Genomic DNA, 16,962 nt, shown 5'->3' with positions numbered 1-16,962 from the left:
ATGAAAAGGAAAGCTGAACAAAACAATTGCCACAGATTGCTCTAGAAACACCACATACATACTAACAGTTGCACACAACTGAAGAGCTAACAGAAGATCCTTATGAGAAATACAGCAACAAGTTTTCTTCCATTTTCAAATCAGGATGCCAATGTCAGGCTCAATTTTACAGAAATTTGCTAACAAATGTTTCTCTAGATTCAATCACAGAATTAGCAGGGAAGAGTATTTCCAGGTTTGCAGACCATTTTACGAAGCTTATGTCCAAAACAGCAGCTAGCAAATTCTACTTCCAGCATAATTACATCCTGCACAAACCATCCCATCTGCTTTTATGCTGCTGTTCTAAGAAGCAATATAAAAACTTCCAAAGTTACTGCATTCATTGCTATGTGGAGAATAAATTCATTTTGGAAACATTCTTAACCTCAATCACTATAAATGAACTTAACACCTTGACTAGCCAAAGAATTTATTTTCTTCTTGAATCACATATGGATATAATTTTTAAAAGGACACCACTGATTTTCCAATTTACTCTTCCCTTGCTCCCCAAAAGAATGCCTAAAATAGTTATAGAAAGAGACAGGACACTTGATGACACCATTCTCCTTGCCTATACTAAGTTTCTCCCCAGAATACAAAATTACCCATTGATAAGAACTGGGGATGCACAAGGATCAGGTTAGGACTTACTATCCTTTCACCATTTCCCAGCCGTTAGATAAACGGCAGTCAGTCAAGTGTGACCTGGTCAACTACCAAGTGCTACAGCACGTTATCACACAATAGTACAGGTAACCTTCCCACCTCTTCCATCATAAGCTGAAGAACATGGTGTAGAAGATACCTACCCCCCACTGCATTTCTGGTATGGCTGCCATTTCATCTTACTTTAGAAATCCAGGGTTACAGCAGAACATCTGCCTCAAGATTGAGGCTGTATTCCAAATATTGTCTGGTTGTTTTCAGCTAGATTAGGAGGAAGAACGTTTTTATTCGTCATCTCATTTTCATTGCAGCCTTTTTTGCAATTTTTATTTCAAAGCACTTAACTTTTCAAAGCAGGAAGAGAATGTACTTCAAACCAGAAAGAGCGTGTATAGTACCCAGTACAGAAGGATTCAACCTTACAGTGGACTCTAAAAATCCTCTTTAACTCAAACTATGAGCCACACAAAGCTATTTAGTAAGAATCATAGCGCTGTAGAGCACTAAAGGGGGCAAAAGTAACTGTACAGTTTGGATTAGTTTGACTTTAGTTTCACAAGTCAATTTTAAGCAATAAAAGCTATCTTCTAAGGGTCCATTTAGATTTCTGCAGATAATCAGCATCTGTTTCTAATCAAACCAAAATGATTACTAAATTAAAACTTTTAGTTAGCATTTTGCATCATTTACAAACTGTTGTTCATTATGTTTACGAAGGTGAAAAGGGACATCCCCAGTAGCTATATATTCTTCAATCACATTTATTACTTAATTCCACAATTTTATAGAACACCACCAACACCATATGTGCAAATAAATACATGCAACTAGAATTACTGCAGCAAAATGCTAGTTTTCTCCATGACTAACAACAAAGTCAGGCTTATAGTTCAAGGATCCATTAGAGAAGGGTAAATAAAGACCCCTCCTCATCCATCCTGCCAGTGCACAAATAAAAAAAATGGCAAATGCATGTTCTACACTCCTTCCAGCCAACACTTCTCCCTCTTTGATCTCCAAGATGTGTTTACATTCTCCTGTGAATCAAGCTTTATTTTAAAAAGTCTGTAAGAGAATACAATTCATTTTAAGCCTAAATGTTTTAATTAAGCCTCACCCCATCTACCCATCCCTCCCAATCTTAGCTTACTAGGACACTCAGGCTGCTTTGCAATCAACCCAGTTATTTAGGATGAGTAAGTCAGTAAGACTGCTTTGCAAAGACATTACTTTGCAAACAGACCTGCCAGTTGGCCTCCCAGCTCCTTGGGCTGCAGTACAACAGCCTAAAGAGTGCTACGTACTAATTGAACCGGATTCCCACGCTGCTAACACTTCTAAGGAAAAGCTCTCCCCAGGATTTTCTTCCCCTAATACACAACCACAGTCAACTACAAGAGGTAGCCATAAACCAAGATATCAGTGAGGGGTTTTTTTTTATCTGGAACAAAAAACGACTTTTAAAAAGGAACAGTCATTTCTGTCACAAAGTTGCCACTTGGTTTCACTTAAATCTATCTTCTGAAACTTGAATGATTAAACTGAGAAATTTATTACTTCCTCTGAAATTAAGTATTTTCCCCAAAATCTGCTAAGAAAAAAAATAAAAATAAAATATGAAGTTCAATTTCCAGGTCTAGAAAAAAAAAAAAAAAAAAAAAAAAAATACTCCCAAGCCTTTCCACGTACAATTTTGTTTTTATTAGGACTTTAAGCATGGAGCTAAGTGACAAAATACATATTTTTAGCTTACTTTGGTAATAAGGCACTATGTGCCACTTACATGTGCATCACTTCAGACCTTTGCTGTCACCTGTAAGACAAGCATCATTGGCTTTCAAGCAAAAGGACAAATGCAAGATTCAAGTAGCAGGAAACCAAGATAAAATTCAGAACCATTTCTGCAGCCTACTTGGATGTAGTTACTGTTTTAGCTTGGCATAAGTTTCCACATAGTAAAACCAGGCTCTAGACAGCTTCCACTTTTAAGCATTTTTCCCCATCCTGTTTGGGAAAGGAAGAAATATTATTTGATGCTTCTGAAACACAAAACCATAAACCAAATCAGAAGAACATTTTGGTCAATATATCTGGTACCAAAATGGATAACTATAGTCACAGCCTTTTAGTGGCTAGACACAGTATTGAGTACTTTCTTTTGCCTATATCTGTCTTTACTAAGGACAAGCTAGTCCCATTCTCATTAATCCAAATCTGACTTTAGGATCTTCTGTATCCAATAAAGGTAGTCACAAAACATTTTTTCAAGAGGCTAAACTACAAATATTTATACAACTGCCCCACTACTGAGATAAATGCATTTGAAGAAAGCATAATAGTGATATCAGAAAGTCTCTCATAGGAGTGCTCTGATCATAAAAATGGAAATTAAAGAAGTTTAATTTCTACTGCTTAAAGCTGCTAAAAAGCACTTCAACCACAACATCAAAGAGCTACTGTGGAAAAAAATAATAACTTTAAGACTAATGCACTCTTTTCTTTCCTTTTATTTTGCAGTTATTCTTTCCTTTCAAATGCTGGCAGATGCACTGTAGAGCATTAGCTCCCCCAGCTGACTATTCCCATCTGCTGTTCCTTCCCCATTACTATGATCCAAAGCATTTTATTAATGTGCTTCATAACAGCATTAAAAAATTTAAGATGGTTAATTTTGCAACAACTGGCCAAAAATAAGGCATTTCACCTAGAAGTTATTAAAAAAAGTCATATTATTTTTAAAATTTCAAGAGGCTTTTCAGAGGTGAAGAAGCTCTAAGATAATTTAAAGATGGTTTTTTTATGCTCGATGGATAGGAAACAGCAACACAAAGTTGTATTCAAGCAGAAATATGCTACACTTCGAAGTTTATTTCTTCTGCATATTGCAGAAAGAAAACACAGAACTTAAGCATTGCAGGGAATCTAAACTCAATTATAGATCATCCTTATACAACAGATAAGGACATGATAATAACTATTAATTTTCATTTCTTGTGGGAGCAACAAAGAAGAAATATGTCTGTTTCCAGGAACAGTCTGAAGATAAGATTAAGGAAGTGTCATAGGAAATCAGAACAGTCAAGATGATGACCAGAACATCAATGAAAAACAAATCTAGAATAAAACTTCATATTCTATTCCACTCCACATTCCAGTATATCAAGTTAAATTCCCAGAAAGGTACAGCAACAAATCAAAGCATCTGATAGCACTTAGGAAAAAACACAGGAGACAAGTTAACAGCCCACGTGGATCTGTGAAAAAAACCAACACATTATGGTAAGCCAACCTTACTGCCAACAGACCATTCCCAGTGATAGGGAAAAATGCAGGGACCATATTGTGGCAAAAGACCTTCAAGTCAGTCTCATAAGACACTTTCACGAGCAAATGACCAAACGGTTCCACTGAATCTTCTATAACCCGGGTGCAAAAACAATTGGAAAAGCCATGCATGGAAGAATTAAACTCAAAAAGAAGGACACACTAAGCCAAGTTCCACAATTATTTAATTTTAAACTAAAATTTAATGTTTTAGTTACTAACATGTATATTAAAATAGAAGCAGATTACATATTTAAATGCTATGAGACTGGGGACACTGCAAGGGCTCTAGAGAATGGGATTAGACAAAAGAATCTGGTCTAAAACTGAAGACTGTATTTCAGCAGAGATACTTCAAGGTTTTACATGTGAGCCAGTTCTGTACAAGCAGAGGACAAGCTGACTACCAGAAGCGCTGAGAAAAGCAGTTGTGTGACCTCTCCATCTCCAGCTTGGAAGTCACTATATCATACCACTGGGGAGGGAGGAGGAGGGAAATGCGAAGAACACATTAATTTTATCTCCATGTCACCTTAAAGTTGGTAATGGTTCAGCTGGAATATTCTGACCAGTTGACACTGCACTTAGAAAAAGATCTTCCCCCACTAAAAAATGGCAAAGGATACCCAGAAAAATTACAAACCACTACAAAAGAAGAAAGGCTAAAAACAAGAAAGCATAATTAAGAGTCATCTTATATCTAGAGGGCAAATACAAAGAGAGGAGGAAAGAAAAAAAAAAAAAATCACACCACCCACCTTTCTCAAGTAGTGGATAGAACAAGAAATAACAGTTACATTACTGAAAGGTAGCTAGGTTTGCCATTAGGAAAAAAAAATTACAAGGAAAGTAAAGCAGCAGAATGATGACCACCACTGTGAGACACAAATATACAGGTGCCATGAACTTTGCAAGCAAAGCTGTGAAGTTTTCATGCATAAGGCAAATAAAACAACTGTCATCTTCAAAGTGCTATTGAAAGCGTGAAAAACAAAGAGAAGAAATACACAGCGTTTTGAAAGCAATCACAGAACATTTTGGTCCACATGAACAAAAGAGAGACCCTTAAACAGTCCCCAGAGAGAGACAAGTCTGACTGGTTAAGATGAACAAGTTTCATGGCAAGTTTTCACAAGAACCAAGTGTAAAGGAACCAGAAGTTCACTGGATCTTCCAAATCAACACAAGATGTATCACTGACCTACAGAGACCTTCGGCTGCAGATGCTGTAAGGAAGATCTTTCAATTGATGTCCAAGAGTAAGTGGTAGGTCTTGGGGAGTTAAAATCATGCAAGGCAAAGCAAACAAAATGCTGAAACTCAGATTGAGGGGTTCAAAGGAGATACTTCTGACAGTGTCAAGAAGTAAATGATGTTCTAAGGAAAAGGACAGCTTTGCTACAGTTAACATAAGCTAGGAGAACATCCAAAAGAGAAATGGGAAAGACAAATCTAATTGAAAACAAAGAATCACACAGAATCACAGAATGTCAGGGATTGGAAGGGACCTCAAAAGATCATCTAGCCCAATCCCCCTGCTGGAGCAGGAACCTAAATAAGATCACACAGGAAGGCGTCCAGGCAGGTCTTGAATGTCTCCAGAGAAGGAGACTCCACAACCTCCCTGTGCAAAGAGCTAGTAAAGTATTTTTAACTATCAGGTAAGGGTCAAGACTGTAGTAACAGTGATACCCCACATCCATCAAAAATGAAGAAAATTTGAAGAACTGAATCCTTTTGCCCTCACCACAGAAAGTTAAAAGAAAATAATCAAAATACCCACAGCCATTCACAACGAGAGAAGAGAAGCATGACCAAGTAGACTAGAAAGAAGTTTCAGCAGAGGAAGAAAAAGCTGCAGCTGAGAAACACCAGAAGGACATGAAGCTGAAGTCAGAACAAAGAAAAAGCAAGCATTAAAAATGCTACATGCAGCTAATTTAGTGATGAAGTATTGAATACAGTATGGGCAGGAGAGCTCATTACTTGAAGACAGACAATGAATTGTTACATTTTCTTCAAAATTTAAATCCTGTCAAAAGAAAGATCATGACCAGCTTAAGTGCATTATCAGTTTCACTGACGTAGACTACAATGTGGAAGAACCTCCCAGAACTTAAGAGCAAAATTGAGCATTGCTTCTGCTGAGATTTGTACAGATTTTTTATGCAAGATGCTGAGGTGGGTAAAAGGGTTATTTTGTGGGAAGAAAAGGATGACTAGACTGACTTGAGAAACAGGAGAGAACAGCAAAATTAGTATGGCAGATCTGTTCCAGGAGTTAGAAGTTAAAGGTCTCAAAATACGTGGCAGCTGTCTAAAAATGAGTTAGATACATGACAGCTCCTATATGGAAAAGTTCTACAAAGAGGCAACAAAGAGAAAAGTTCTCTTCATTGTCATTTTAGGGAACAGAAGGATTGAGCAACACCTGAGCAAAAAGTCCAATTCATGGAAAGAAGGAAGTGTTAATAATCACTGAAATTAATAGGTAAGTTAATTTCACAAGAAATGAAAAGAAAGATAATTTAGACTTCCATGAGTAGTTTCAATTTAAGGAAACATGACTCCAAATACTAACTTAAAGTAACTGGCATGTTAGTTGCCAGCCCAGGGAACTCCACTTCTAACTGTCGAGCAAAGCTAAGATACCAGTATAACGAGGTAACTTCTGACCCAATTTCTCCTTTAATGCTATAAAGCACGAGTTAGCACATGCTAGAAGAAAAAAAAAAAAAAGTGCAAGTAAAACTCTAAAGAGAATACTCTCATCACTTTTCCAAAATATCTTAAAACTGCTGAAAGAAGCAGAATACATTAGAGGTGTCTATTTATGTTTCAGAAGTAATAAAAAATACAGCCTAAGATCTAGGAGTTACTGTGCAATATGACATACATAGACACAGCCTTGAAGGGCAAGAAAAAGGTAAGCAGCATACACAGTGAAGGAAAAAACAAATTTACTCTATTTTTATAGCTTCAGGTTATCATCATCATGATTAATTACTTCACCAGTGTCAGGTCCTGTAAAACCAAATATGTGAACAATAGGAGCTCAATCCCTTAATCCAGGAATTTCTAGGAATAGCAATAACCCAGATATTTTGCAGTTTTCCTCAAACTTACAGATGCATTGAAAGCTTTTCAATAACTTGTGGTGATTGTCATAAATATTCTGATTATGTCAAAAAAGCTATCAGAATATCAAATTGATAAACTAGGATTTATCTCACACTATGAAGGTCTAAAAGCACTATTATAACAAAAAAAAAAAATGTAGGTATGGTCAGCTCAAAAAAGGGAAAAGGACAAGTGAAAGGGTTGGGGTAGGAACAGGGGGACAAATGAGAGGGTGCACAGGTAGCAAGGCATGTGGAAAACCACACAGACAGCCAACCTGACTGATAAAGTTACAAGACAAAATGGGGCTTGGTCATAGTGTCAACTGACTCCAAACAGGTCTGGTATCACAATCTGGCAGAAATAAAATTAGGCACTCCTAACTTAAACAAAGGAAAATATCAGACACCCACAGCTTGTGGTGAGAAAGAAAAATTACTTTCTAGTAAAGCCCAAGCAACATTTACCTGTAAAACCATTTACTTTATAGAATTCCTTCATATACTGAAGAATGTACTTTGAGATTAAAATATTTTCTTCAATTACTATAATATTTAAAATATTCACTGTATTTCCCTTTAAATATATTGAAAACCCTTATTAGTGGCTTTTACTGCCAGAAACTGTCAGACATCATTGCTGTAATTACTCATTTATAGTAAGATTTTAATGCTTTAATCTCCTAAATTAATGTAAATCTCAACTGCACACCTGTGTTTGCATATTTTCTTTGATGGGCTCTGTCACCTTAAATGTCAGCATTTACTTCTTGAGTGCTGCTTAAGGACTTCCTGTGCTCCCTATGTGACTGACTTTGCACATAAACTATTTAATGTGCCTTGAGAGCTGCAAATTATATGCCATACATAAAAAGCTTCAGTATTTAACTGCATGATGACAGCACTGTCCCTTAAAACCCTTTTTTCTTTTCTTTCATAAGTACATAAAGTATAGAATAGACTGAAAACATTCTGCAATACCTTCAGAACCATTCCATAATTCTTCTGTTATTGTGAGAGAAAACCATTCAACATACCGGGGAAAATACTCTTATTAAAGTAGAGATTAAAAATAAGCAAGCTCTAGAAACAGTGAACAGATTAGTAAATATTTCTAAAAAGAAAGAGACAATTATACAGCAGAATCTTCTCAAATTGAATGCCCCGTGTTAAAGTGTCAAAAAAGACAATGTAACACTCCTTTCAAGACACAGAAACATCAAAAGCAGGAAACTCCAGTATCTGAACACACACAAAGGCTGACAAATCACCTAACACTAAAATAACATAAACAACCAGGTGAAGTGAATGAGTGAGTCACAGATATATAAATTGTGGAGCTTAGTTTTGAGGCAAGACTATTAACCAGCCTTCCAGTCCATTCTCCCTTAAGCAGTTCCCCAAAGCCTGGTGGACACCTGACATCAAGCCGTCTATGAAGCATTACACAAAAAGTCAAGACTAGATTACAGGCTGAGGTCCAGAAACTGAAGTGTCAAATAAGGATAAAAATAAGCATTACTGAACAAAAGAACTGCAGAATTACTGAATAGAAAGTTTAGCAAATGTTCCTTAAAGTCCAATGTTCTAACTGAACAACTAGATATTTTTTGCAAGACATCAGGATTTTACCTAAGATGAAGCAAATGCTACTCAAACAGCCATTTTTCAAGGAAGAAGATATCTAAGCTTTCAATTTCTGTAATTTATACTAAATGTAGAAAAGCTTATTTTCACAAACATTGTAAACATCTGGAACTATAATAATCTTGTGCATGTTCAAACACAAATTTAGTATACTGAGGTCAACATCTTTAATCTGAATACACTGAACAGTTTATAGCCTTCCCTTTGGAAGTAAAGGGCACCTTTATAATCAAGTAAAATTCTCCAGAGTAAGTATTTACTTATTTTAATAAACCCTTTCCCATGTATTTTGCTCCATCAGCAATAAAAATGTCAGTCACAGGACATAAGAAATCCTATTATAAAAGTAAAAATATTAATTTTCATTAAATTTAATTTCTATTTTTAGTTTCAGAAAGCTGTTGAACTTTTATTAAAATTCTCTTTAATCATGAGATCAGAACTACTATAATTTCAAACTTTCCACAGCTGACTGTCATTTAAAAAATTCAAAAAGTCTGATATTTTTTCTAGTTGTTAACTACTTCATTCTTCATTCAGTTGCTAAATAAGATCTTTGGCAAAGTCTTCAAAAAAAGATCTTAACAGTTGCTGAAGTATTATCCCTAAGTGGGACTACAGACTTCTTGATTCCGTAAAGCAATAATTCTCAAACCATAATTCACAAAACCTCAGGAATTAGTCTGCAAAACCCCTGCAAAAAATTATACAAATACATGTCTCACTTTCTCATGTGTAAGGAAACATGAAAAGGAGAGAGAAGTGACATTTATTGAATCCCCAATGACATTTTGTTGGTGCTGTAAATTAAGACAACTGTGACAAAATTGTACAAGATGGTCCACTTACTCCTCCTCCTCCCCCCTCCCAAAAAAAGTTAACCAGTTTTTTACTAAATACTGAGGTCCACTTCTTACAGTGGTTCTTGGAATTGTTAACTGGAGACATAGCTATGCCAAACTACACCGAGGTCTTAACCTTCAGCAGCTCTGAAATGCAGAATCATTACCTAAAAAAATGCAAGGAGCCTGCCCTCTCTTTAAAGAAATTTAACTAACTTCCTTAGGGTTTCTATCCAATCTATCTTTACCAATATAGAAACTGAATTGTAGTATCAGAACTTAAATCTTTTCCTGAAAACCATCCCCTTTTCTAAGAGGTGGAACTTTCCATCTTGTCTTATGCACAACAAGGCATGAAATCATTGTAACTTCTAACAGAGAAGTATGAAGAGTTTGTCTTCATTTCCTTTTTAAAGCCTTTTGCAAATACAACATTGAGAAAAAGAATACTGCTTTTACAGTGGCCCCTACATAGCATCACAGAGTTCAGACCTGTTTCAGATACACATGGAATTCCTTAGTAATAATAAAATGTTTTATACATGATAGTGCAAGGAGGGATTAGTTTTGCTGAAATATCCACTGGAATTGGAAGAGGGGAAAAAAGTAGAAGCAGGAAAGTAGATTTTCAATGAAATTATGCTTTGTTGCCACAAAAGGTTTAAGAAAGTAATACCTTCTTAATCATTTTGACATATTGAAGGCACATTCAATAGCACAGAACTGAGCCATACTCCTAAGCTATTACCAGCAACCTGCAAACATTAATTTATTCTCACAAGCCTGGATGACGGAACTGTGACAGGACAGCATGAGACTGGGGAATGAGCAACAGAAATACAGCTCCACAAATACACCATTTGCTTAAAGGTCTGTTGAACCAAAGAATGACATTTCTAATAGCTTCTCAACTACCCTGGAAAACCCATGTGTTACTAGTTAGCTTGACAAATTCATTCTCAACACTGCACAAGTCATCTTTCATCATCAACATGCACTGGTGCCAGATCTTTCAATCCAGGAACATATAACACATAGAATCATAGAATGGTTTGGGTTGGAAGGGACCTTAAAGATCATCTAGTTCCAACCCCCCTGCCATAAGCAGGGAATATTTAAATTCTTCTAATTAAGCAGTATTTTAAGAGAAAGGGGGTTTTGTTTCAGTAGAGTGATGACTGTACATTATTTTTTATTAATTTAAGTTTACTCTGAGAGCTACAGGCAAACCAGGAGCTTTCTAACAAAACAGTTCATAGCTGCAATGCAAAATTTCATTGAAATCACTAACACAGAACCACAATTGACATTTTCCTTTAATCCACTCAGACAAATGAAGCAGTATACAACAGCCAGAACTCTTGCAAAGGTTCTAGAGGAAAGTTTATGAATATGTTGACCAAAATTATTTTCCAATTGAAGTCAGTAATTTGATGAAAATGGATTGCACACACACTTCAGGTTAGAATCAAACACAGCCATTGCTTTCTTATCACTGAAACCCTTAAGGGGAATTACAACACAATTCATTACTCTCATGTAAAAGAAAGCAAGGTAATTTTGATCTGAGCGTTATTTGCTCTGATGGACAGATGAGACATACAAATGCCATATCTGAAAAACCCTAACCCATCCAGAATCTAGATTCCAAGATATCTCCTATCAGCTTCCACAAACATTGTTAACTTATCTTTGTAATTACACTTTTTTTCAGTTAAGTGTTGGTTGACTGAAGCAGACTGAGCTTTTCCTCTTGTAGCACAAAATTACATAATTTAATCCCCATTTCTGTGGCATGTGCATTATTCTACAAGTTTAGAAGTTCTGTGTGGTTGTTTTTTTAAAGCTGCAACTGCACTTTTCATTTTTTAAGCAGAAGTACTATAACTGTCATAATGAGAATTTCAAAAAAACACAGGCATATGCAATACAACACAAATACAGAAAGTAACATACTTACAGCTTCAAATGATAAGTTAACATATTCCAGAAATTTTTGTCTTAAACTCTCAGTTAGTTCATGGAAGCGATATCGCAAGAGATCCATTTCTTGTTGAAGAAACCAACGCCTGAGATCCTCACTGCAAAGAAATAATAAAAAAGCCATAATACATTTTCTGATTAGACATTCTCTCTTTCTTTATAAAGTAGATGTCAAAGCTAATGAACACAGCATTAAATGTAATGCTGACTTTGGCACAGGACCCACAAACCAAGGAGATTGGAAGAGAAGGCAGGAAACCTTCAGGCAGGAGTACTCAATCAGAAAAGAACTTGTCAGGAGACAATATGCCAAAAAGTACGACTTTGGATGTTTTGGAAGAACAGAGGTAGTCAATCAACACTAAAAATTGCTTTGTTGCTATCAAAGCTGTTAGTCTCTTTTAAATGGTACTCATAATTTCTTACTTATTTTAGATAAGAATAACTAACTGCAGATAACATTCTCCTTTGGTGTCTAAAGGACAGGTTTTTTTCTTCAACATGGCACAATGTTTCTTCATTGTACAATTAACATCACAATTAATCTGATAAGGCAAATATATTCTGAAGCCTACTTCTTTTTAATTCTTGGGGTATCTCCAGCTGAAGGAACACATACATCTCAGATACTATAAAAACATGATACTATAAAAACCACAAAAATCTCATACTGTCCTGTCACAGTTCCATCATTCAGGCTTGTGAGAATAAATTAATGTTTGCAGGTTGCTGGTAATAGCTTAGGAGTATGGCTCAGTTCTGTGCTATTGAATGTGCCTTCAATATGTCAATTGTTGCTCTATGCCAGGCAACAAATAGCCCGGAAGCAGGCAAAAGGAAAATACATGACAGTGAACTTGGGTGAGGAACACAAACAGAACATCGAACAGTTGCCAGAAAAGCAAAAAGGGTTTAACAACTGCAGGTGAGCAAGTAGGAGAACAAACAAGAACACATGGAGGGGAGTCAGTGGACAGCATAAAAGAAAAACACTGAAGCTAGCCTCTCACTACTCTTTACATCCCAGCACTCAAGATTCCCAGGCATCAGTGTGTTACTCAAAGCTACAGCAAGTAGGTACCAGAACACCAGTAAGGAAAGCCACCCTGTACATACAAGCACAGAATGCAGATGATACCGTATCTCGCTATTACAGAGCGTTCTTTTAAACCATCCTCTGGCAGCTCCGCTGCGGGCTACTGCCGTGACAACTCACAGCACACAGAAATAAATACTGCAGTCTTACATGTTCTCCTTACAATAGTTAAGCACCTTTTCCCACAGGGGACCAGGGAATTACAATCGAGTTGCTTGTGTTTATGTGGATAAAACCTCTGCTTGAAATATGGGTTGGAGAAAAGTTAATTATTATTCAAATTATAATTCCAGATGGAAAGGCTCCGTTAAGGTGCTTTGTAAAGTATAACCCTGTGGACACTTTCAATCCTTGGGATGTATTAATAATCTATGCAATTTAAAATGGAAGTTAATGCCTTTATGACTGATCTTCTGAGATCACCTTGGACAGTAACAAAACCCTAGGATGTGACAATTTTACTCTTTTCCTAATTCATCAGCTACACACTGCATTTGTTTTCCTAACAGGGAAAAAAAAAAAAGGGGGGGTGTGAAAGAAGGGTATGGATGAGACTGTTCACTCAAGACTGTACATACCATATCTTAGCAACATTATATGGGAATAAGCTTTAAAGTGCTGGATTTCATAAGGCAGAAGACAGTCAAGTGATGATGGCGAACTTACTAATTTAACTTACAAGAATGGTGGAGCTGGCCACTTCAGACCAGGTAAAAACCAAAACAAAACAATCCAATTTATAAGTCAGGACTGATGCAGACTAGAAAAAAGGTTGATGTGAACTCGTACCCTGGGTGGCACTGTTGCACAACTGAAACCTTAAAAAAGGCGATGTCAAAAGAAAACAAACAACCCTGTAAACATAACTGCCTGCCAGGCTACAGGGAAGTGAATTCAACCTAGTTTGCAGTTGTGTCTATTTAAGTACACATTTTCAAACACTCCTACCTTAATAGCTTTCATCAATTAACCTAATGATTTGTGTCAAGCTTATTTTTCTGACCTAATACGATAAAAACTTAGAGAATAGTATAATCTATTTGCCTCCCAATTTTTTCTTTTGGGGAACATGCCAGTTTTACAGCATAGACACATCTCATCCCTGAAATAGCTGCTTTTCAAGAAAGAATGAAGAATACTAGGTACAGGGTCACCTCACAGTGCTTAAGAGGCTACTTTCCATTTTACAAGTAAGCACTAAGTCCACCTTTTCAATGAAACAAGAAAAGCTAGTTGAAGTGGAAACTGACTATCAAGCTGCTTTATTGAAATACTGCATCAAACTATCTGTATATAAACAAGAACACAAAAATACATTTTCAAGTAATTTAAAGAGTGCCCTGGCATAAAGTCCAAGGCCTTTCCTCCCTAAGAAGGGGGTCTTTCCCCCTAGACTACAAAGCCAAGTTCTTTCCTGCTGCTTCTGTGGCCCAAAGTAGCTTGTATTCCTTTCTGCACAGTGGTTCACCTTCAACAAGCTGTCCACCTCTGCCCTGCCTAGCCTAATTCTTAAGATAGTTCCCTGAAACACAGGGTTGGAATCATGTCTCCCATTTATTTCCTAAGCAAGCACTGCAGCCAAAGAAGCTCTTATACAAAAGACAAGGATCTTTCTTTTAAAAAACAGCTTGCAGAGAAAAAGAAAGCAATCCAATTATCTGCATCTGTCATTATTTCCAGGAGATTCCAGAGCCATTGTAGAGATTCAGAGTGGAGCAAGAAAGATATCACATCAGTGACAAAGGCAAGTGTTTAGCCATCCCCCTGCTTGGTTATTTCTGACTGAGGCAGCCTTTAACTCAGCATGCTAGCCACTGTCACTCGCCCACACCTTCCTCCCTTCTCAGCACAGCTGACAAAGCTCAGTGAGCTCCATTCCTGAACCAAATACATAACGTTCAGGCTTTTGCTACATGGCTTGTATTGTTTTTCGTGAATCTGACCCCAATTCATTTTTCCTGAAGCCACAGACCAACCAAAAATAGATGCTTCTTTAATTCCATATCAGATTCTTGCCAGCAGGCAATTCTACCTTCCAGAACAGCAGAACTTTCTTCAAATGTGTCACTACCAACACCCTCAAAGTGTCTCATTTCCCACAGAAATGCAATGGTCCCATCTAAATAATAATTAAATGCTTAAGGTAAACTTTTAGCAGATAATATAATGGAAACCAAACTGACTATTCAAAATGCCACGAGCTGCATAATAAGAAACATTAAGTTTTCAGGGGCTTTTCTAGTCCCAGGCTACTTAAGGATACTACCCCTTAGGGGTTTTTGTTAGCTACGATATACATAATAAAGGAAGGTATTTTCTTGTAAAAATCAGCAGGACCAAGTATGACCAAGGGAGTTTACAAAAATATACATGACAAACATAAGCACTACAAAAAAATCCATACTACATTTGTTATTCAAAACAGCAAATAATACATGTAGAGTAGAGAATGGTAGAAGTTATTTCAGTTGTAGTTCTGTTATCAACTTGCTCCCTTTTTTCAGGATTTTAAAGTATACTATCAGAATCACTGCGGTGAAGGCTTCTCTTGATCTTCACATCCACAACCTGTTCCCCACTGTACATGCATCACAGATCTACCTGGCTCGTTGATCACATACATCAACAAACTGTCTTAAGCACAGCATAGATGTCTTTTGAACAAGCAACATGATGGGATGTGAATAATCCAGAAGATTTCAGGGTGTTTGAAGTTACCCAGGGCCTATCATGGTGAGGTTTCCTCCACCTGGAGGCTTTTGAGGCCTCTGCTACTTCCTGTTCTGACCAGATGGTCTGCAGCAGGCACCTACCATGTTGTTAGACAACTTGGTCTTTTCTCCACCACTTGCCCCAAAACTATGACCCATTCCAAGTAAAAGCCCCATCCATCCCAGCTCCATATCTTGGCTTAGAGCACAAGCCCTCCTACTCACTTTCCCAGCCTGTTTTTCCTTACAAATCTGTATCCATTCATAGCAGCACTTCAGTCATGCCAGTTATCACAGTATCATAACATGTATCCTACCACACTCACCTAATTTAAACAAACTACATTGCAACTTGAAGTGCAATTGAATTAACAATTCAAAACAGTACACACTTCATATTTGCCAGTTTTAATTCTAAAGAAGGACTGCAATGGCAAAGAATCAGGAGTTCACAATGATGCTAACAGACATAAAGCACTGACAACCTCTTTAATTTCATCCAAAAGCTACAGCTGAAGCAAAAGGAAACCACTTGACAGGACCAACTTCATGCTTGAGATTTCACACGACAAATAATTGCAGTGCAACCATCCATGGCAAGGAACTTGGAAGGAAAGCAGAGTCAGTAGAGGAAACCTCAAACTCACGTGGTATTTTCAGTTTGCCAGAAATAAGGCTCTCTCTTTAGACAATAATATAAAGCCTATTTACACGTAGTCAGGTCTTTGGTGAGTAATCAACAGTTTAGGCATATTCAGTAGTTAATTTAAATTAAATTATCAATTACTGTGAATGCCTGACAAACACTTAATACTGGTGTGCTTTAATCTCAAAAAAAAAAACATCGAAAGGAAGAGACTCAACATTCCATGTGTAAAACACAATATTTTTTTAATTTTATTGCAAAAATTTTATTACAAAACCTAGATATTAATTTTGATCCCAAGTATCCCTTTTCATCACAGTTGAAATCAGTTTCCTAGCAAAAAGCCCCTCTGTTTGAGCCTACCTTTCTCTTTAGTAGCCACACAACTCCAAAATATATAATAAAGCAATGTAGAATCTGTAGACATTTAAAGTTAATAATAAGAGTACAGCATAATCCAAAAAGTACTTACGTCTGACAGTAAGCAAGGCGTAGTATGAAATGAGAGATATGGTCTTTTCTTCTTGCCTCATAATCATCCTCAGCCAAAGCCTACAAAACATACTACTATTATTATTATTATTATTTCAGAGAAATAATCTCTCCCAGGTTAAAAATTCACAGCTGATTTATCATTGCTGTCCAACAGTGTATTAATACTTACCTTTAAGACAATAAATGCAAGACTATTTAAGAAGAGTGGTGTCCTAAAGAAAGAAATATATACTCTCAAAGAAAAACTACATCTTTGACAAAATAACAGAATTTAAGTTTTAGGAATAGTATTTAATCATCTTTACTTTTATTCAGAATTCCTGAATAGTGTAAAGAAAATAAAATACAAGAGAGTTCCCCATTTTGTTATTTTTACTTACTCTGTAGG

At 36.5% G+C, this 16,962-nt stretch overlaps 1 protein-coding gene across 1 annotated transcript in view; it reads right to left on the bottom strand.

Annotated features, from left to right (window-relative positions):
• Nucleotides 1–16,962, bottom strand: part of LOC104524966 (DNA primase large subunit-like) — a gene marked incomplete at both ends in the record, with an annotated part of 22,996 nt that overhangs the window by 5,905 nt on the left and 129 nt on the right. Inside the window, 3 exons of the mRNA XM_010168000.1 lie at nt 11,604–11,724; nt 16,552–16,631; nt 16,955–16,962. The exon at nt 16,955–16,962 is cut by the window's right edge and continues 129 nt beyond it. Of these exons, the coding sequence (XP_010166302.1) occupies nt 11,604–11,724; nt 16,552–16,631; nt 16,955–16,962 (209 nt within the window). The remainder of the gene's footprint in view (nt 1–11,603; nt 11,725–16,551; nt 16,632–16,954) is intronic.

This window comes from Antrostomus carolinensis, unplaced genomic scaffold, assembly GCF_000700745.2.
Source record: "Antrostomus carolinensis isolate BGI_N321 unplaced genomic scaffold, ASM70074v2 scaffold5465, whole genome shotgun sequence".
Taxonomy (NCBI): domain Eukaryota; kingdom Metazoa; phylum Chordata; class Aves; order Caprimulgiformes; family Caprimulgidae; genus Antrostomus; species Antrostomus carolinensis.
This window is presented reverse-complemented; position numbering and strand designations above follow the sequence as displayed.